Consider the following 22,805-nt stretch of genomic DNA (forward strand, 5'->3'; position numbering starts at 1 on the left):
GGTGAAACACTATGAACTCTCCACTTCATATGGCAGCCTATGTACTAAATCCAAAATGGTATGAGCCCAAGACTGGAAGTTGCCTTCCTTGTGATGATGACAAGGTGAGACGTGGGTTTATGAAGGCCCTTCAAAAGATGTATTCACCTGAGGTGGCTAGTAGACTTCGCGAGCAATGAAATGACTACTCAAATCTTGATGGTCCAAACTTCAACACACTAGAGGTGAGGATGGATGGAGCAGTAATGGCACAGAAGAACCCTATTGGATGATGGCAATGGCATGGTGCAGATGCAACAAAGTTAAAGATGCTTGCCATTTGCCTACTTTCGCAGATTGATAGTTCCTCTGCTGTAGAGAGGAATTGGTCTGCATATAACTTATCCACTCCATCAAAAGGAATAGGCTTACCTCTAAACGAGTGGAGAAGTTACTAGTTGTGCATAGTGCTCTGCAACTTAAGGCTTGTCAGACTCCAGAGTATCGATGGAGTCCAATGTCACTGTGGGATACTAATCCCAAAGACACCACCCAGGTTGATGAGGAGGAACAAGAAGGATTGATTGAGATTCCGTTGGATGATGCACCCTTTGAGGCTGAGGCTAATAGTGACAGGACTCTGGATTTTATGAAGATTAGGGGCAGCAACATACTTTCTTTGTTTTACTTTTAGTTTTGACTCTTGGATCTTTGACTCATTTGAGACTTTTGACATATATGATAAATCAAAACTTGCAGCCTTAGGCATTTTGATATTGATATAATTATATGCATGATATTGATAGCAATTCTAGATTCAATGAATTATATTTATGACTGATATGAATTTATAAATTTCAAGTTTCAACTCTCTTTTCAAGTTCAACTCAATTGCTATGTACAGTGTATATGATGATTGATGATTATGATTCATGAATGATATATATATACTAAATTGTAACTATAGGATGACTGTAGTAATTGAAGTCGAGTAGAGATGTGTGAACATTCAGTTGCACTTCCTTTTGAATGTTATTCATATGAATCTTTGGCCAAAGTGATGCTATAGTCTGCTTGCATCTAATCAGTTCACTGTGTTCCAGTTGCATAGTCCAGTCAGGATGGCCATACATAGTTAGAAAGACATCTATAGTTGTATGGTCGATTGGAATTGTGTAGAAAACCACACCAAAACTCAGATGGCATTCCTTGACAGTTCCCTTGTCTATACCCTCATGAAAGGTAGGGCCACTTCTAGTTGGTGTGGGGAGGACCATCAGTCTGTGGTTGGAGGAAAAACACTCAAGTGATGCTCTCCCTCCTATAGATAACTCATTGAGACTTGAGATGCAGATCAGGTTATTTAAACACCAATAGTTTCTTAACTCTACCTTTTGTATTGTAAACTAAATTGTTTAATTGAAAGTATGTAAGTACTTGAAAAGAAAAGAGTATCTTTAATTATTTGATGAAAAGTTGTAAGCTATTGTTTCTTATGCAATGCTATGATTCATATTAATAGGTGTTGAAAACTGGATATTTACATTTATGTTATTACTTTACCTTCTCGTGAAATTCAACTACTTTCTTAAGTGCAGTAGAGAATGTTGTTACAACTAACAGGTGAGAAACGTGCGATTGTCTAAAATGTATATTTTATGATTGATGCAGTTCAGCTACAAATGTTAGCGAGTCGGCATTATCATTTGAAAAATCTCTCGGATTTCTAATGATATAAATACTAGTATACCTATATTCTAAAAAAAATATACATAAAATAATGCCGAGAGATATCACATAATTGTCTTGCATGTTTATTAGTTGTCAAGAAGGACATGGAGCTAAATAATGCTGCACTCTTTCACTCTCATTAAAGATGTAACAGTTTCATACACTTAGAGACAAGTGGCAATGATTCTATTTTATTCAGAGTAATAAAATAATACTTATAAAGAAACTGAAACATACATGCATTTACCTGTCATCTACACGTCAAATGTATTCAAAACCAATTTTTTGTTTACAGATGTTTGTATGTCATTGTAGATGCCTCTCGGCATAATAAAGAGCCTAGAAAGTGAGCATCGATAATAAAATGGCTTACGGTTTTGTGATTGATACAGGGCATTGCCACACATACTCCTTGAGCCCAAAACTCTGTGGGCTTAGAGCCAATTTTGTGTGAGCGTAGTCTGGGAAAAACAGTCATTCTCGAGCCAAGCTATCCCAACCGAGGCTACAAAGTCAGGAAAAAACTCACGCATTTTTTGAAAATTCAGCAAGTCACTTAAATTCTCAAAAGAACTCGAACAAAAAATAATGATAAACGAAATAAAAACCCAAAAGGATGCAAAACAGCCCCGCTCCCTCTATTTAACATCTCAACTATCATTCTCCACCTCACAGAAGAGGAAAACTTGCTTTACAGCATTAAGTACTTATTTTGGGCAGCTTTTGTTGAATTTTGGATGATTTTGATATATTATTGATTGTCCAATTTCCCTAATCATGAAGTGATCTACTGAAGGTCTCTTGCCAAGTCAAAGTCAGAGCATAAAATGATGTTGCAAAAATCGCGCCAATCGCAAGTCTCGATGCAAATAGTTATATGGTAAACATCCTTTTGGGGGAGGAAGAGGTAAAGCCGAAGGAATGTGTTCTGAAGCTCTCTTAGAAGCCCATTGCGCTCAATGCAAATATTTATATGGTAAACATCCTTTTGGGGGAGGAAGAGGCAAAGGCGAAGGAATGTGTTCTGAAGCTCATTTAGAAGCCCATTGCGCCAATCGCAAGTCTCAATACAAATATTTATATGGTAAACATCCTTTTTGGGGAGGAAGAGGTAAAGGCGAAGGAATGTGTTCTAAGCTCACTTAGAAGCCCAATGCTTTACCTATGGTACACCCAAAAATAACAGATAAATATGCCCACTGCAAAGAAAACTACCTATCCGACTTACAAATTCCTTAAATTTTATAACCCAGATTCCAACCTCGTGACAAGGTTCCAGAGAGGAGGCAAATATACCCAATATTGTAACTTATGAGATGGAGTGACCGAAGCTCTTGACTGCAAATACGACTATTGTAGACTTACAAATGCATTGAGGTGTGTCTTGACATTGCGAGCATGTAGAAGGGACCCATTGCAATGGTCAGCACAAATGTAGAAATAAAAGAAGCGTTTTTGAGGAATTGAGTGGATGTAACATTAATTATAGTCATTGCTGACCTGAAGAGCATGAGCATGCCTGCCATACTTGCGGAGTTCTTTGATGATGAGCTGCAGTTCGAATTTCTTGATCCGTCTGCCTTCTTCCATCCATTTCTGCAGCTCCGGAATTACACTCGGGTTACACCCAACACGAGAAATGCGTCTGTAAAGATTGAATGAAGTGCTGAAAAAAGTTGAAGATGACATCCTCGAAAATTGAAGCGTTCCTTATCTGCCCTTACCCAATTGATGACAGAGTATTCTCTGCTCTATTCACTGTAAGGTAAATATTTGAATTTTTCTTCTTATAATGCTTATTACAAAACTATAACAGCATCGGAGCTCGGAGAGAGTTTAGTAACGAGTACAAAACTGTGGCAGTAGAGAGCAGAATATATGTCATTTCGAGCTTTCATTACAAAACCTAGGCTAAACCAAGAAATGGCCAGGCCGTCCAGCAACCTTTGTTTCTTTAGTAAACAAAAGAGTGTGATTGAGCGGTAATTCAAAATAAAAATCAAATTCAATTGTTCTCGAACTGAACCGCTGGGCAACCTCTTTTACGTGTGCTGATGCTTAATGCAAGTTCAGGCACTAACCCAAAGTTTTACATGCCCAGGGTGCAACGTGCTTTTGTATTTTTTAATTTAAAATTTATATCATTTATTTGTTTTTGGATTTGATTGTGTATGTTTTTTAATCAATATTTCTATCATATTCTGTAATTCAGATGAGAGAGTGTCAAGAGATGTAAAAATAACAATTTAAGGGAGTATTTGAAAGGGAGGTTATGGGGAGATAAAAAATAGAAATAAAACAACGCTAAGAAAAAAGAAAGAAAGAAAAGTAATAAAACTAAGTCATAAAAAATATATATGTATACATGTATATATATGCATACACACACATATATGTATGTATGTATGTATGAGTACACTTTATTTTTTGTAAAAAGATACATACACGCATACTTGCATAATGTGTGTGTGAATGTGTTAGTATATAAAATATAAAAAGAGGAAGGACAAGAACACACAAGAAACAAATGACAAGAGAAAGGAAGACAAACGAGAAGGGGGAGGGCGAGGGGGAGGAGGGGGGGAAGGGGAGGGCCCCAAAAAATGGAGTGAAAGTGGGTGGATCAAGAGGGGGAGCACAAATCGGTCAAGGAGGGGGGGCGGGCGGCGGGTGTTTAAGGAAGAAAGAAGAGGATGCCAAGAGAAGCTAAGGTTCCACACCTCATTGCGGTTGAGATTAGTGGGGTGGTTGTAGATTTCTATAGCCTCCTTCAACTTTCTTTGAATTTGTATTACATTTGAATGTATATTAATAATAGAATAATATAAAATCGTAGTTTGAACGAGTAGTGTAGTTGGCTAAGGGCTTTGGTTTCTTCTCGTATAGATCCCAAGGTCGATTCTTTCTTTTAATGCTTAATTTATGATGGTGGCTTGTGAGTTGTTGTGGTCGCAAGACACCCCCCCTAAATTATCAAAAATAATTAAAAAAAATCATAATAAATTCATATAATTATTATTATAAAAATAATAAATACTAATATATGTATTATTTATTAGATTAGGTTTAATCTATTAATTATAAAATATATGATATAATAAAATATTATTTAAATATTAACATTATAATAAATGTGTGTGTATGTTTAATAGCAAATATGTAATAATGTACTAAATATAAAATAATAAATATTTTTTTAATTGTAGATGGAGTGAAGAATAAGTGTGTGGGTAGATCAAGTCGATGTGGAATTGCCAATCAAACAACCAAGGGTTTTTTTAGGAGCAATAGCAACAACAACAACCTTAACAAAGGAAACTGAGAACCAGAATTTTGTTGGAGTGGTGGAGTGGTGGAGTTTGTAGGGGCAACTAGCAATGGTAGGAAAATAAGTAGCAAGAATTCCATCTTCATAAAAATATAAAGAGACGCAAAAAAAAAACTAGTTCAAACAAGACAAAAGTTAGAGAAAAGGAAGATACAACCAAGGGGATAGACAAAACTATGGTGATATCTCTCGAGGAGAGGGGGATTGAGAGAATGAAGGCTGTTGAATAGATGCCCTATGGTTAAGGTATAGACGACAAAGGCAAGAAAGAACTGGGAATTTCTGACAAATGAGGACCCTTGGTGCTATAAGAAATGAAGTAAGGTTTAGAAGAAATAAAGGCATACAAAATGGACGAAAAAACTTCAATAGTCAATGGAGAAGCAAAAACCCTAATTGGAGGAAACTCGCAACACATTGTGACGATAATCAAGGAGGGGGATTGTTGCATGGCTCTAGGTGAGAGATGTGATAATTTCAATCTTAAAGCTTTGGAAAATCGCATTTCCATTGTTTTAAATAATGAGTAATTAAAAAATTTAGTGGCAAGAATGAAAGAGGTGTCTTTTTTTGTCAAATGGTGTGGTGATTGGCCAACTAGAAGTAAGATGAGGCATTAGTGTGATCGGAATTGAGGGAGCAATGTCAACTTAAAATCACTACTGAAAGAATTCTTTCTAGCTAAATGTCCAACAAGAATCATAAAAAGAAAAATTCTAAATGATGGTCCATATTTATTGGAAGGAATTGATGAGCATATATAACGACATCTTAATATCATGCTTTTAAACAAAGACTTACATAGTATTTTAATATTTTATTGATATTGGTACTTAGGAACTAATGCTTTATGATATCTTTTTAAGAATTGTTTGATATAATTATGGATTAATCTACAAATGATAACTTTTTTATATATGTTTATCTTATGAAATGATCAAAAGATGTGCTTTATTTCGAAATGGCTTTTGCATTTGGTCTTTCTTAAGGAACAATGATGAGGAGTTCCTAAAATGCCTAATGAAATGATAAAGATTCCCTATTTAATGTCGTTTGATTTGCATAAGGGATGAGTTGGACACATCTCCAAGTTACTCCTGGCATGGGATTATTTCCCACTTTCATGGTTATACTAGAATCCCTTGTTCCACTAAGTCCTACTCTTGTGCCTATAATCACTTTTGGTGTCTCCAAGTTTCTCATGTGCTCCAGTTTGATTTGTTAGTTTAACTTAGTTTGTCTTGTGCTTCAGTCTAATTGTTAGTTTGAGCTCCGTTATTTTGAGTCAGTTAGTTGGGATTTATGATCTTTGTTTTCAAATAAGGCCACTATATATGTTGGTAAAGTAGTTACTTATAGGTTAGTTTGTCAATTTCTAGTTTGAATTTCAAATTGTATTTTTCCCTCTAATTTGGAAACTTTGTAATTCACCCCTCTTGGGCCAATTTTAATGTGAGTGAGAAGCTTTTGATCTAGTAGAAGTGTAGGATCCCTCTCAATCAAAGAGCAAGGCTCACTCGAATGAAGGGAGGTGATCTTTGTGTTTTGTTTCATTTCATTCCTGTTATAGTTTCAATTGCATGTTTGAATCTGTGTTTCAATTACAACAATTATCTTAGATTTAAAAGTTCATTTCAATTAATTGTTGTGATAAATTTATTCGTAATTAGAATAGTCTTTTGATTAATTTCATTGAATTGTTAGTTGGATGGTTAATTTTATGGAAGATTGCAATGTCAAAGTCTGAGTTTTAAATCTAAATTGATAAAATTGAATGGAGTTCTCTTTTTCTATGCAAAGTGTGATTTACTTTATGGAAGAATAGTCTATAATCTTATTTTTGCAAGCATAAATTAGGATATTTCCTTTTGCAAGCGTAAATAGGTTTCAATTCCTACAAACATAAATTAGATTTGGTTTCTGCAATTAAATTAGAATTTAGTTTCAAGCAATTATGTGGTAGATTAATGAACTCCATTATCTTGAGTATGGACTCATATTCAAGCAAGGTTAACCAATTGCAATCATTAGTTTAGTTAATTTTCTTTTGGTCAAAGTCAAAATTTTAAGTAAGATAAGAAGTTTAGAGTAGCATAGAGTCCTCATGTAGCTCCAGATTGAAAACGCACCAAAAACTACAGTCGAAGCACCCCACCAAAAAACACATTTTATGATAAATAGCTTTGGACACACCCCAGGTTAACATGAATTGAATCAAATGATGCAGGCATTGTGACATGTAGTGACACTTCCCATCACTTTTAGCCTCATTGTGAGGGAAAATTTGGCAAAATCAAGATTTGAGCCTTAGTTGTTGATAAGAAAAACATCCTAGGAAGTTGATAAGAAGAGAGAGGGATCCTTTTGGTAGATTTATCAGGGTTCGTGAAGATAATTCCAAAGACTCCTTGCCCTTACACTCTGAATCATCATCTTCTAAAGAAAATTCTTTTCAATTGGAAGGCATGGGTGATAGAGTAGAACAATAACAAGGAGAAGCTCCTCCCAACAAGAATTTCTCCTATCCAATTGCTTTAAACACTAAAGGAAATGAGCCCCCTACGAGAAAAAAAATCTCCTTTTATTTTACCCTCTTTTTGTGGGAAATTTTTTGAAGATGCGGATCAATTTTTATTCGAGTTCAAAGTGTTATGTCAAACTTATAAGTACACTACATATAATTGGAAATTGAAGTTATTTACATCCACACTAAAAGAATCAGCTTTGCACTGGTTTATGGGCTTGAATGTTGGCTTTATTTCCACCTAGAATGAGATGGAAATTGTCTTCCTTGATAAATATTAGGATTGTTGTAGTGTCAAGGATAGGAAAGAATAACTTTTTTAAAATGAAATAGATGGAAGATGAGAGTCTTGAAGATTGCATGGATAGATATTATTTTTACTACAAAAGATGTGGAATTGGGATAAACAAAGAGATTAGTAAAATGATCTTTCTTAAAGGTATCGAAGAGGATTCCAGAGAGGCCTTGGACCTGATAGAAAGGGATGGCATAAATAAATTATCTTTTGAAGAAATTGTTGAGATCTGTAGGAATTACTCCATAACTATTGCAGGTACTGGGAACCTAAGAAGAGGGATATATTTCTCAACTAATGTTTCCAAAGTAATGTAGGAACTTTCCAACCTAAAAAACAACATTATCCTACATCTCAATGCCCAGACTAATAAGAGAATTATCGAGCCTTTAGTAATATATTGTCCCAATTGTAGAGAGAAACATCCACTGAGGGAATGTCCCTTGAATCAAGTAGATCTTTATGAAACGTGTCATTGGTGCATTTAATCTCCTCCCTAAAATTAAGAATCATTTGAAAAATAATCTTATATTGGAGGAGGAGTTGAACTTCATAGGCTATAGACAATAAAATTCAAGTTGGAATTCCTAACAACTCTATTATATGCCTATAAGAAATGTGAATGGGGCCCAAACTCTTGGGAAAATCAATGGGTTCCTCCTACAATGCCCATGCAATCACCTTGGGGATCTTCATGGTGACCTCCAAATTAGTCTATGCCACAATGGAATTAACCTCAATAGCAACATAATCAATCACAGTGGCATCCTAGTCAAGGACAATACTAGTCATGGAAAAAATAAGGTCCAAATGCCCTTGGAATCAAAACCTACCTCTATTATTCGATCCTCAAATTCCTACTCAACTTGTTCCAAACCCAAATAATAAACAATCTTATGGCGTTGACCAGAATATAGGTGTATTGAATGTAACTGACATCAATGACATTCATTTGAGAACTAGGATAGTCCCAACCAAATCCTTGATTAAAGAACAAGAGAGGGAGGAATCTTCTAGGGAACAATCAAACAATCAAAAAAATAAAGAGATTGATCCCCTTCCTAAAAATGCACTATTTCCTTAACGCATCAAGTAGAAGATTAGAAGCTATGGGATACTCTAAGGAGAAACATGACACTTTTGAAGACTCGGCTTTTGAGAGAATTGAAAAAAATCAACATTCAATATACCATTGCTTGGAGCTACTAAGGATGTTCCTAAGATAAACCAAGCTAATAAAGCACTACGTGTTAAAAACCCAAGGAGGAAGAAATAGATGTCACCCTCAATTGAAGTTGGGGGAAAAATATCTGATATTTTTTTAGGAAAGTTAATTCCTCAAAATAATGGAGACCCTTGGAGTCTTGTAATCACTTTGAGTATCAAAGGGATTGAAATCTCTAACGTGCTAATAGACTTGGAAGTTTCTATTAACATGATAAAAGCAATCACATTAGAGATGTTAGGTATGATTGACATGAAACCAACAACAATATTATTACAATTAGCTGATAGTTAATAGCTGAGCTCATAGGAATCTTGGAAGATATCATGGGCACTATAGGCATGTGGGATTACCCAGTTAACTTCCTAATACTTAAAGTAAAGAAGAAGAAAACAAGTTATCCCATAATTTTGGGAAGGCCTTGGCTAGATACCGTTGTTGCCATTATTGATTATCACTTAGGGAATATGACCATCTCCAATGGTATTAGACAAAAAGAGATTTCTCTTTACCCTAATGCAAAAGCTCTCTTGTTGGGAAGTAATCAATTTTGGATCATTGATGAATTAGAATTGGAGGAGGATGGATTTTTTTGAGCTAGAAATGGTTACATTAACGAAACATTCAAAGGAATACCAAGAGTATTTGGGACAAGATAATGAGAAAACTGAAGTATCACTTGATATCCCAGAATTACCCTTGATCAAGGATGACACTCTTGGTGACTGCTCTTTGATGAAAATATTGAATATTCAAAACTTTAAATATCCTCCTATTCTTCATAAATTATTGCTACACCCTTGTCCTTTAAACATATTGATAGGAAATCCTGTCAACAATTGGATACGTGGTAAAAAATATCAAAATAAAAAGAGATAAACTATTGATCAAGAAAATGCATTGAAGAGAGTTTTGGAAAATAACACTATAACATTTGTTTGGGTATGTAGGGATGTGAAGGGAATTCACCCAAGTAATTTTACTCACCATATATATATGGAGGATGTTAAGCCTTCATAGAATCAATCCTACAATAAGGAATTTTGCTAAGTAGGAAATTGAAAAATTGTTGCAAGTTGGGTTTATCTATCTGATTTTGGATAGCCATTGGGTTTCTCCCTTGGTTATTGTCTAAAAAAAATGGTGAGGAGTTTGTGTGGATTTCATGGAACTAAACAAGGTCACTAAAAGAGACTACTTTATTTCACCCTTCATTAATCAAGTGCTAGATAATCTTGCAGGTAACAATTATTTCTCCTTTTTTATATGGCTTTAGTGGATATAACCAAATTTAGGTGGCTCCTAAAGATCAAAATAAAGTCACATTTACATGTTCATGGGAAACATATGCTTACATTATTTTATCATTTGGGCTTTGCAATTCCCTTGACACCTTTCAACAAGTTATCTTGGCCAATTTTGAAGACTTAACAACCACATTTGTAGAAGTATGCTTGAAAGATTTTTCAGTTCCATCGGAAAACTATTAGGAAAATTGTGTCTCAACCTTGCATTTATATAAGGTTACTATTTGTAGTATGTTTTCATTTGAGCATAAATTGGTCCAAAATTTTCTCCAAAGCTTGAAATTGGCTAGATAAGCATGCTAGCAAATTTTTATTGCAAGATCATGTACAAATTTGAAAATATTAGTTTTTTATTTTTGGATGTTCCGAACATAAGTTTCAAAGTCAATTTTAAAGACCTGAGAGGATCCTAAATGAGCGAATCATTCTTGTAATTGATATAGTTGGTAATGTCTCGATAGTGCATGTTGCGAGATTTTTTGTGCTTTAAACGGTTTGTCAATCAGACACCCATTTCAAAAGTTATGGCCTTCAAAATTTGGGTCTCTCAAAATGGGAAATATAAAAAAAAATTGGACACATGAATGAGCTATAAAAGGGAAGTACACATGTTGGTGTCTTTATTGACACGTCATAAAGAATCTTGAATTGGAGATAAGATGGGTGCCGTTTTAATGGGTAGTTTTAACCCATGGTTTATACCATTTGATGATTTCATGTATTTTATCTCCTACATAAGAGTTGTGTGTGATGGAGGTTAAGTGTAAGAGTCTTTTAGCTATTGAGCTACCCCCAAATCTCTAGTTGGTGATACTCTTGTGAGAAGCTTTCTCTTCAAGTATGTTGTAATTTGTTACTAATTTCTGAATAATATATTGGGCATCTTTTGGAGTGGGGGGGTTTCTCTCGAAAGGCTTTTCCCCACATAAATCATCATGTTATGGTATGAATGCTATTGTGTTATTTTTGTTTAATTTATACTTAATTTTTGTAAAGATCTAAAAAAATTACATTACATTCCTCTCATGATTAGTGTATGAAGTTGTTTAGCAACCTTAACTTCCTTACAAGTGGTATCAAAGCTTGATCACCTTTGGTTCCAATTGTGGGTTGATGCATTTTTTGAACTAATCTCGATTTGAGTAGAAGCTTGCGCAAACTATTCTTTTTGATCTTGTTGCAAGAATTTTGTAGATGGAAATTTCATCAAAGAGAATAGAGGTGGAGAATTTTTTTGGAAGTAAATTTGATATGTAGAAGTTGAAGATGGAGGATCTACTAATAGATTAAGATCAATGGGATATTGTTGATGTGAATGTCTCAAGACCTATAGATCCTACTGCGACTGCTCAGTATGATGTTATGGACTATAAAGCCAAGGTTCTAATTAGATTGTGCTTGGAAGACTTCGTTCTAATCAATGTCCATGATGAGACCTCTATAAAGAAGCTATGGAATAATCTTGGTGAAATATATCAAGCCAAATATTTATTGAAACAAATTTTAAGAGGAAGAAATTGTATTCTTTAAGAATGGAAGAGGTTAGACAGATTATTGACAACCTGGAAGCATTCAATACAGTGTGGATCAATTGGCATCTGTTGGTGTCAAGATGGACGAGGAGGATAAATGCCAAATATTGCATTGTTCTTAGCCTGTGAGATTCTCTTTTTATGGCTATTGGCATCACTTCTATTATTTTGAAGTCTGAAGATGTGGCAGGTGCCTTTCTTGGTAAAGAGATGTGGAGGAAAGTGTCCATCAATTTGAAGGAATCCCTAACTATTCAAGGAATACCCAATGAAAAAGGCAAGAAGAATGAGAAGCATGATAAATTCAACACTAAGGGGAGATCTATATCTCCCAAAAAACCCAAAGTCATTTGTTGGAATTATGTTAAATCTGGACACTTCTATAAGAACTGCAAAGAAGAAAAGAAGAAAAAGAAAAAAATTGATTCTAATTTGAAGTTTGAGAAGAAAGATGGTGATGCCTTCATTTATCTTTAACTACTTATGCAAGTAATGATGCATGGTTAATTGACTCAGGTGCATCTTTCCATATGTCTTTCAATAGAGATTGTTTTCTAGAATGTGAAGAATGGAGGCAAGGTGTACTTGGGTGACGATTCTCATTTAGATATTATTGGTCATGTTAAAGTTAAAATCAGGTTTATTGATGATAGAATAAAATGATTAGTGATGTGTTGCATATCCCTAGACTGGCTCGAAATCTATTATCTATGAGAAAACTAATATATGTTGTTATGCAAGTAATTTGTTTCGGTGTAGGATGTAAAATGGTCAGAGGTTCTATGTTGATTGCTAGAGGTGTCAAATTTGACACATTGTATACACTGGATGCATAAATAGTTGAGTGTAATAATACGTTAGTGAAAAGCAAATCTAAGAATACTTCATTAGAAGAGGTGAAGGTTTTACCTTCAGCAGATGGTCATGGCTTTTTGGTACAAAATGGTGCTTTTTCTTCTAAATCAAAGTTTCCTACAACTAAGATTATGTTATCACACCAAAGACTTGGCCACATTGGAGTAAAGGGTCCAAGGACTGTGAAAAATAAAAACCTTGTTGAAGGTTTCAATGATTTTAATCTTGATTTTGATTTATGTGAACATTGCAATTACGGAAAACAAAAGTGCATTAAGTTTTACTTGAGTTATCATAAATCTTGTGGTGTGTTGGATCTTATCCATTTTGATTGGTTCCATCCTATAGATGTTCCTTCCATTGTAAAATTCATATATTGTGTTTCATATATTGATGACTATTGTAGAAGGACATGGGTATATTTTCTAAAGAGTAAATCTAAATTTTCAATCAATTTAAAGAATTTAAAGCAATACTTTATTTGTAGGCAAGGAAGAAAATTAAATATTTGAGGATTAATAATGATAGTGAAATTTGCTAGATAATAATTTTGATAGATTCTGTAAAGATCGTGGCATTCATAGATAGAAGACAACTCCATATTCTGGATGCAATAGAATGGATTTGTAGAAAGAATGAATAGGAAATTTATGGAGAAGGCTAGGAGTACGCTGAGCGGTGCTAGTTTAGAAAAAAAAATTTGCCTGAAGCTATTACTACTGCTTTCTACCTAGTTAATGAGTCTTCTACATCAGCTCTTGTTGATAAAATGCCTATCGAAGCATGGTCGGCTCAATAACTCTTCATTGAGACATCTTAGAGTTTTTGGTTGTGAGGCATATGCACATGTGTCAAAGGAGAAGCAAAAAAAGTTGGAGAACAAGGTTGTGAAATGTATCTTCATCTGATATAGTTTTGGTATTGAAGGAATACAAGCTTTAGGACCATGTTGCACAAAAGGTGATATATAGTAGAAGTGTCATTTTTAGAGAAATTAATCCTCCTTTTATTACATTGTAGTCATAATGTATTAAACAGGAAGATGTCATTCAACTTCCTTCTACACCGGAAATAATTGAATTGAGACCCCTAGATAGGCAATAAATTAAGGAACATTGAGGAGACCTTGTTTATCTCTACATCTGTATATGAGGAGGAAGAACCTCCAACTCAACTTGTTCGAAGGTCTACAAGACATAGAAAACCACTTGATGATTGGAGATGTATTATTTCTTTGAATACTAATGTGGATGAACCTAGATATATAGAAGAGGCATTAGGTATGAATGATGCAAAATCTTGGAAAATTGATATGGACGAAGAAATGACAACTTTGAAAATGAATTTGATACATGGAATCTTGTACTATTTTTCGAAGGACATAATCTTGTTGGTTGCAAATGGGTGTTCAATAAATGGATTGGTTCAGATAGAGGTACTGAGAAGTATAAAGCAAGGTTAGTTGTGGAACACTATAAAGCACAGTTAGTTACGAAAGACTACTCTCAAGTTGAGGGTGTTGATTATGGTGAGATATTTTCTCTTGTAGAAAACATGGCATCCATTAGTCTTTTGCTTTCTATTGTTGTTGCTTATGATTTAGAGGTTGATCAAATGGATGTGAAAATTTCTTTCCTTCATGGTGATTTGGAGGAGGATATTTATATGACACAACTAGACCTATACGTGGTAAAAGGTTGAAGTAATTTGGTTTGTAAATTGAAGAAATGTTTGTATGGCCTCCAACAAAGTCCTAAGATGTGGTACCATAAATTTGATACATATATATTGAGTTTGGGATTTGAGCATTCTAAATCGTATCATTGTGTTTACTATAAATTTAATGGTGATTATTTCATATATATTGTATTATATGTTGATGATATGTTATTCATTGAAAAACGAAAAATGTATGGTTTCGGAATTAAAGTATCAACTTGCTGGTAAATTTGAAATGAAAGATATTGGTGTAGCAAAACACATTCTTGGGATGGAAATTAGAAGAGATATAATGAACAAAAAGCTTTGGATAGGCTAGAGTATGTGAATTCAATTTTATAAAGGATTAACATGCAAGATTGTAGACCATTATGTGTTCCCTTTACAACTAGAACAAAATTATCTATTCCAAATTGTCCTACATCCCCATCAAAGATGGAAGACATGAGCAAAGTGCCTTATCAAAGTGTTGTTGAAAGTTTCATGTATGTTATGGTATGCACTAGACCAAACATTTCCCAAGCAGTGGGAGTTCTTTCTAGATATATATCTAATCCTAGTAGAGTTCATTAGGATGTAGTAAAAAGAGTCTTCAAACATTTGAAGGGTACCTCAAAGTATTCTTTGTGTTATCATGGTAATTTGATAGGAGAGAAGATTTCCCTTGATATTCATAGTTATGTGGATTCAGACTAGGTAGGTGATGTTGATAGAAAAATATCCAATAGTGCTTATGTGTTCACTTTATTTGACCATGGTGTAATTAGTTGGATGAGTAAGCAACGGGTTGTTGTTACGTTGTCCAATATTGAAGTTGAGTATATGACAACTACTCGTGCTTGTAAAGAAGCCATTTGGCTTAAGAAACTATGTTCAAATATTAGAATAAAACAAGGTGTAGTGATAATTTATTGTGATAGTCAAAGTGTGATTTGCCTAGCTAAGAACTTGACTTTTCATGTCAAGACCAAGCACATCAATGTTCAGTATCATTTTGTCAAAGATATGGTCAAGGATAACAGAGCGAAGCTAGTTAAGGTGGAGACTTTGATGAGTGTTATATAATCTGCAACTAAGGTTGTAAAGAAGTTTAGATGGTGCTCAAAGTCTATGGCCCTCACAACCCTTGGCAATTAAATTATGGTGTATATACTCTCTTTGCTCTTGTAAGGTGATCGACTAGTGGAAGAATGTTACAAAAATGGTGTCTCAACTTTCATTTATATAAGGTTACTATTTCTACTAAGTGTGTTATTGAGCATGAATTGGTCCAAAATTTTCCCCAGAACTTTGGATTGGCTAGATAAGCATGCCACTAAATTTTTGTTACAAGATCGTGTCTTGTTTTGAAGATATTTAAGTTTCCATTTTTGGATGTTGTGAATGAAAGTTTTGAAGTCAATTTTGAAGGCCCTAGAGGCTCCAAAATGGCTTGAAAGTGTTTGTAACTAGAGCAACCATTTATAATTTGATAGAGAATGTTGTGAGCTTTCGAAAGTTAGGTTTCCCAAAATGAAAAATGTAAAAACGTGTTGGACATAGGATTGAACTTTAAAAGGGAAGTACGCATGTTAAGGTGTGTGTTTTAACACATCCTAGGACATCTTGGTTTGGAGATAAGATTGATGCCACTTTATTGGGTGGTTTTATCCCATGGTTTTGTAATACCGTTCGATGGTATTGTATCTCCTATATATGAGGCACATGAGATGGAGGTTGGGTGCAAGAGTCTTTTAGCTATTGAGTTACCTCTAGATCTCTAGTTTGTGATAATCTTGTGCGAAGCTTTCTTTGCAAGTATATTGTAATATTTTATTAATTTTTGAATAAATTTTATTGGGTAGCTTTTGGAGTGTTGGATTTTCCCCCTAAAATGATTTTCCCCACATAAATCATTGTGCTATGGTATGAATTCTATTGTGTTTTTCTATTTATTACTTAAGTGTTGTACAAATCTGATTTTTATTTGCATTACCCTTCTCTCAATATTAGTGTCAAAAGTTGTTTCACGACCTTAACTTCATTACAAAAACATATGAAGAAGCATTTGAGAGCTTAAAAAAAGTTTTGCAAACATTTAAAGAGCACATATTGTCCTTGAGTCATGAAAAATGTTTGTTGATGATGTCTAAAGAAATTATTTTAGGACATCACATATCCAAACAAGAGATCAAGGTAGATCCTAAAAAGGTGGAAATTATTAAGCAAATCCCTAATCCCAAGAATCAAATGGATGTCACAAATTTCCTGGGACATGTTGGATATTACAAAAGGTTTTAGCAAAATAGCAAAACCTTTATTTATACTGCTTAAGAAGTATGTTGAGTTTATCTGGACGAAAGAATGTCAGGAATCTTTTAAGATCATTAAGAAAACTTTGACAACTTATATATTCATTAAAGGACCAATTGTCAATTGGAATTTACTACATACATGATGATGTTTCCAATCTAGCAATTGGAGTTGTCATTGGACAGACAAATGAGTCTAAAGGAATATATGCAATTTAGTACAATAGTAAAAATATTAATCCCGCTAAAACAAATTATACTACAACTGAGAAAGAGTTTTTGATAGTTGTTTATGCCATTAATAAATTTAGGCATTACATTACTAGTTGTAATTTTTTTGTATATAGTGATCATGCATCCATTAGGTACATTTAATGAATAAAGATATAGTAGAAGAACATATTATCAAATGGTTATTACATACTTGATAAAACGAGTAAAGATAATATTGCAGATAACTTTTTGTTAAGAATAATTGTGTAGGGTAATGACGAACTAGTTATCCAAATGAACATTTTTTTGCCCTTTCAGTTTAGTTGCCTTCGTTTGCTAATTTTGTGAACTACATGGTGACAAGGAAGTGTCATTCCCACTTCAACTCCAAACAAAAGAAGAAGTTAATTAGTGAGAGATGTAGGTTTAGATGGATTGATGGCATGCTATTTAAGATGTGTCCAAACCATATTGCGAGGAGATGTGTACAATAAATAGATGTTTGTGACATTCTTAGAGCATTGCATGATGAAACAAAAGGAGGGCATTATTCATTGTTAGAGTAATCGAGTCTTTACTTGATTAATTAAATGACATTTGTTTAATTAATTAAATTCCCCTTTATCTCTTTTACACTTAAGCTAACATTAGGTGCATAATAATTAATTCTTTTATTAATTATTATGTGCAAGCCTAGGGTTTTACCTTTTAGGGTTTCTTGACCTATTAGAGGTTGATTCTTTTCTTTGTATCTTAATTCTATTACACATTTTTTGTGAATACAAAGCTCTCATCTTGTTGAGCATTTTTCCTGTGTTTAGTATTTTCTTTGTTGCTTCCTTGCTTCTCCTTGTAACAAGTTTATTTAGCTTGCAAAGATCATTTGGGCTCATGTGGTGTTGTATTTCTCAACTCTCACATTCATCACTGAGGACAATTGACAAAATCTGTAGTGTTGGGTATTATTGGCCTAGTATGTTTAAGGATGTAGCTCAATATGTGAAGCATTGTGACCAATTTCAAAGAATGGGGAGACTAACTCCTTTAACAAAGATGCCTCTTTAGTCATAGATTTCACTTGAACCATTTGAGATTGTGAGGAATTGAATTTGTGGGACCAATAGACCCACCATCTAGAGGGAACATTTGCATCTTGGTGTGCATGGATTATGTCACCTAGTGGGCATAAGTCAAACACTTATTGTTGCATAAGAGGAGAAGGTAGCATATTTTTTGTATGGACAGATTTTGTAATGGTTTGGAGCCTCATGGATCCTTGTGTCTAATTAAGGACCCCAATTCATGTCAAATATGCTTCAAGTGTTCCTCCAAAATTACCAAGACACATATAAAAAAATGTATCCTTATCATCCATAGGCAAAGAAACAAGTTGAAGTTACAAACCGTGAGCTGGAAAACATCCTCACCAAGACTATATTAGCAAAGAAATTAGATTGTGTTGGTGTAATTAATTATTCATGCTGGATATTATTACACCTTACTTAAGTTTACTTAGGTACATGCATATCATAGTAGTTTGGGTATGAGACACTTGGGTGTTTGTGCCACATTAGGATAGTGTGTGTAGGAGAATTTCCACCTTTTGTGGTCTTATCTTGTTGTTACATTCCACATTCGGTGGGTGATCCCCCTCATGTGGAATATTATATTATTTCTCCTACCTACCCCTACTTATCCCTATCTACCCTTGTTTCTTATTGAGCCACATATCATGTTTGTATGCTCACATATCCATATAGCTTTGCATATATAAGCAGGCTCATATTCATTGTATGTATTGACTGATGATCCAATTGATCAATATTCCATCTTGATAGAATACAATTTATTCCTATCATCTATTTTGTCTCTCTATTTTCTACTTTTCATTGAGCTCTTGATCTTGGAAAAATCTCACATGGTTTCAGAGCCATTAGAGCGTCATTGATTAGTCTTTTGGAGGCTTCAATTTTTGGATCTGGGGAAGCGTTATTTTTTGGTGCGTTGTACAACAATTTGGACATCACGGTTGAGTTCAGGAGGCCATTTCCATAAAAATTGACCATAAAATCAACCTATTTCAGAGAAAATCGGTTTTGGAGGAAAAATTTAGCCTATTAGGCTAGACGGTATGAATTATTATTTGCAAAACACACACACACACACACACACACACACACACACACACACACACACACACACACACACACACACACACACACACACACACACACACACACACACACACACACACACACACACACACACACACACAGATATATAATATTTTTTTTCTGCGAAATTCATTTTTCAATTTATATATTTAATAGTTTGCAATTTTTTCATTTATATTGTAAAAGTTATTAAAAAAAAAAAAAAAAAAAAAATTCAAAAGTTATTAGTTTTATGGGGGGTTTAAACCCCCCCGACACCCGTACTGCACTTTAAAATTGTCTGCAAAGTTTATTTGTGGGCCCCCAGCACTGTACCATCGACGTCGCTACTATCTTCCTGTATTTTCTGTGTGGTCACTGCTAGCATCCTCTACCCATGCTCCGACCCTTCCGTAGATCCTCCCGACAGTCAACACATTCTCCCCGGTGGAATTGTTGTCTTCCGCCACGCGGACCGCCCTGCCATCAATGCACCACGTGGACACACATTCTAGTCCACGCAACACTTTTGTATTTGCCCGCATAATAAGAGCCCAGAGACACGTGTTGTGTTCCGATTCCTCCACGGGTACACCTAGTCACCGCACAGTTCTTGTACAGTCAGCCGCCAACATAGCATACGAACGCCCACGTCACCCGCCGAGTCAAGAGACACGTCATCAGACACAATCAGCTACACAGTTGGGAGCCACATCATCTGATCCATACTGTATATGGTGAAAATGGATAACAATAATGATGAAAGACTAAATGGATTCAACCACAAAACCCTAGCCTAACAACAACAAAGATCCACCATAACATATGAAGATTGCCTAAGACAATGCAAATCAAATGAAATCACAAAGATTATACCATCACGTCCAATAGGGTTTGGATCTCCATTCTTCCTATCTCCATTGATCTTGCTTGATATATTTGCTCTCAGATTTTATGTGCACAAGAGCTCAACAAAGAACGGAATGTGGTTGTAAGTAGGATCATAATGTAGTCAAGTCATTAATATGATTCATTAGGGTTTGATAATGAGGGAAACATCTCCTTATATAGAAGACACAATAAGAAATGGAGGGATAAGATTGAGAGGTGTAAAAGGAGGTCGGCTATGATTAGAGGGTAGGTAAAAGAAATAATAAAATAATGAAAGGGGTAGGTAGTGTATGAATTAAGAGGTGAATGACATGTGTCATGGGTAGAAAAGGTTAATGACTTAATTAAATAAATAAAGATTTATTTAATTAATAGAAGAAGTGGGATCAATTAAATAATATAAGATATTTATTTAATTTAGGAAAAGGATAATTTAAATAAATAAATGTATTTATTTAAATGAGAAATAAGGCTAGAAGATGATAAATGAATTAATTAAATAAATAAAGATTTGTTTAATTAATAGAAGAATTAAGCTAAGATAATTAAATAAATAAAATATTTATTTAATTAGATTGGACAATTTTGGGTGTCTACATTTTGCCCCTCTTTGAGACAATGCGGCTTGTCGCGTTGTTTCAAAGAAGATAAGATGAACTGATACATAGTTGCCCCAAGACGGGAATGATATGCCCCCTCGAGAGATTGGATGAAAATGTCTGAAAAGATTGCAGACAATCTCTTGATAAGAAAGAGAGGCTAGAATGGACTGACCGGATAAAGTGACGAAATCATGGGATAAAGAAGACTGACTCGAGAAACGAGGGCTAGGGCTAGGGTAGTCTATAAGATAGACCACAGGGGAAATACATCCTCATTGTCATCTACACATCCACGAGAGCAGAGTGCAGAGCAAAAATAGAGTAGCAACAGTCAGCAGCGATGGCCTTCGTTCACAGATTCGACCACGTTCGCCGATTTCAGAGGCCAACAGAGGCAAGAGAGCCGGTAAGTATCACGAAACCTCCTTGTACTTTGATGCATTTATTGGTGTCATTAATGCATGGTAGATAGGGTAATAAATGCGCTTAGAATATGGTCCAAAAAAATGTCAAAAAAACATCCAGGCGCATCTGCGTTGGTGCCAGGCGCATTTATGCTCGCGAGGCGCATCTATGCTCGCGAGGTGCATCTGTGTTTGAAACCGCGTCTGTGTCAAATGTGGTCACGTTTGTGATGTTTAGGCACATCTGTACCAAGAAGGCACGTCTATGTCGCCCAGGCGCGTCTGTGTTGTTCAGGCACGTCTGGGCAGTCTTTAAGCGCGTTTATGTCAGGTAAGCGCGTTTGTGTCCAAAAAATGTGAATTTGTGTCTTCTAGGTCAAATCGGCAGTTCTGTGATGAACATACGCTGTCAATTGGATAAGCTGCTAAGAGGATACATTCAAACAGGTCCTCTAGGGAAGACTAGGATAGATCAAGGCACTTTGTGATGAACAGTGAGTACCAAGATATAGTACTTTGTGATGAACAGGGAGTACTAAAATATGAGCAGCACTTTGTGATGAACAGTGAGTGCAAATGTGAGTAACACTTTATGATGAACAGTGAGTGTCACTAGGATAGATAGCCATATGCATTTAGATAAAAAGTAGCATTTTGTGATGAACAGTGAATGCCACTATGACTGACATGATTGATTTGCTTGATTGCAGGAGTATTTGTCGATGCTGGAGTCACGGGAGAGATTTTCGTCGACTCCGAGATTGCGACCTGAGCTGACAGCCGAGGAGCGAGCTGCTATCGAGGCTATGGGATTGAGACATGTTCTATATGTGCCTGAGTTTCGAGTGAACATGGGATTGTTGATTGCGCTGGCGGAGAGATGGCACTCCAAGACATGTACTTTTCATTTGCCTATGGGGGAGATGATAGTCACCCTTGAGGATGTATACAAAATCTTGCGGATACTGATGGATGGGGAGCTGATCCCATACGATCGAGATGGAGATAGGGAGGCCCTGAGACGAGTGTTCCAGGACCCAGGCCTAGAGATGAGGGCTAGACATGTGGCATGGGATACGATGACAGCTACAAGGCTAGCGCTGCCAGCAGTGGTAGGGGGAGCGATCAGTGGGTTCCTATGTCCGGATAGGGCGACACGGGGGTTGGTTGTGGGCTGGGGAGGATCACTGGAGACACTGGTGACACAGCACACCAGATATGCTTGGGGATCGTGTGTGCTGACACACCTCTACTATAAGCTGCATCAGCTTGTATACCACGGATCAGTGGGATTGGGCTACAGGGTGACATTGTTGCAGGTGTGGGCTTATGAGCATCTGCCAGTGACAAGGTCGATACACTTCAGAGGCAGAGGTCATGGACACAGTTTTGTGCACTTATATGACATGATCACATCACAGCCACAGATTGGCAGGTTAGAGCATTGGCGGCGAGTGATAGATGACATTGACATGGTCATATGGAGACCATACCTGGGATGTGAGCAGTGGGAGGATGATGTGGTTGAGCTTCCCTACACCTTCCGGAGTAGGTACCTGATTGGGCAAATGCCCTATGTGCTGGAGAGGCAGCTAGTGGACAGGGTTGGCAGACAGTTTGGCAGGATCCAAAGGATGCCATGGGGCTCAGGCATGTATGCACGGACTGTGAGAGATCAGGCACAGTTTGGGCCCCTGTTATCATATGATCAGGCGGTTACGCAGCTGGTAGAGATGATGCCCCTACCCTGGGACAT

At 35.7% G+C, this 22,805-nt stretch overlaps 1 protein-coding gene across 1 annotated transcript in view; it reads right to left on the reverse strand.

Annotated features, from left to right (window-relative positions):
• Positions 1 to 3,807, reverse strand: part of LOC131060050 (large ribosomal subunit protein mL101 (rPPR4)) — a 47,771-nt gene extending 43,964 nt beyond the window's left edge. The window contains exon 1 of the mRNA XM_057993145.2: positions 3,211 to 3,807. Within this exon, the coding sequence (XP_057849128.2) occupies positions 3,211 to 3,399 (189 nt within the window). The 5' untranslated portion in view covers positions 3,400 to 3,807. The remainder of the gene's footprint in view (positions 1 to 3,210) is intronic.
• Positions 3,808 to 22,805: the final 18,998 nt, after the last annotated feature.

Source organism: Cryptomeria japonica, chromosome 8 (genome assembly GCF_030272615.1).
Source record: "Cryptomeria japonica chromosome 8, Sugi_1.0, whole genome shotgun sequence".
Taxonomy (NCBI): domain Eukaryota; kingdom Viridiplantae; phylum Streptophyta; class Pinopsida; order Cupressales; family Cupressaceae; genus Cryptomeria; species Cryptomeria japonica.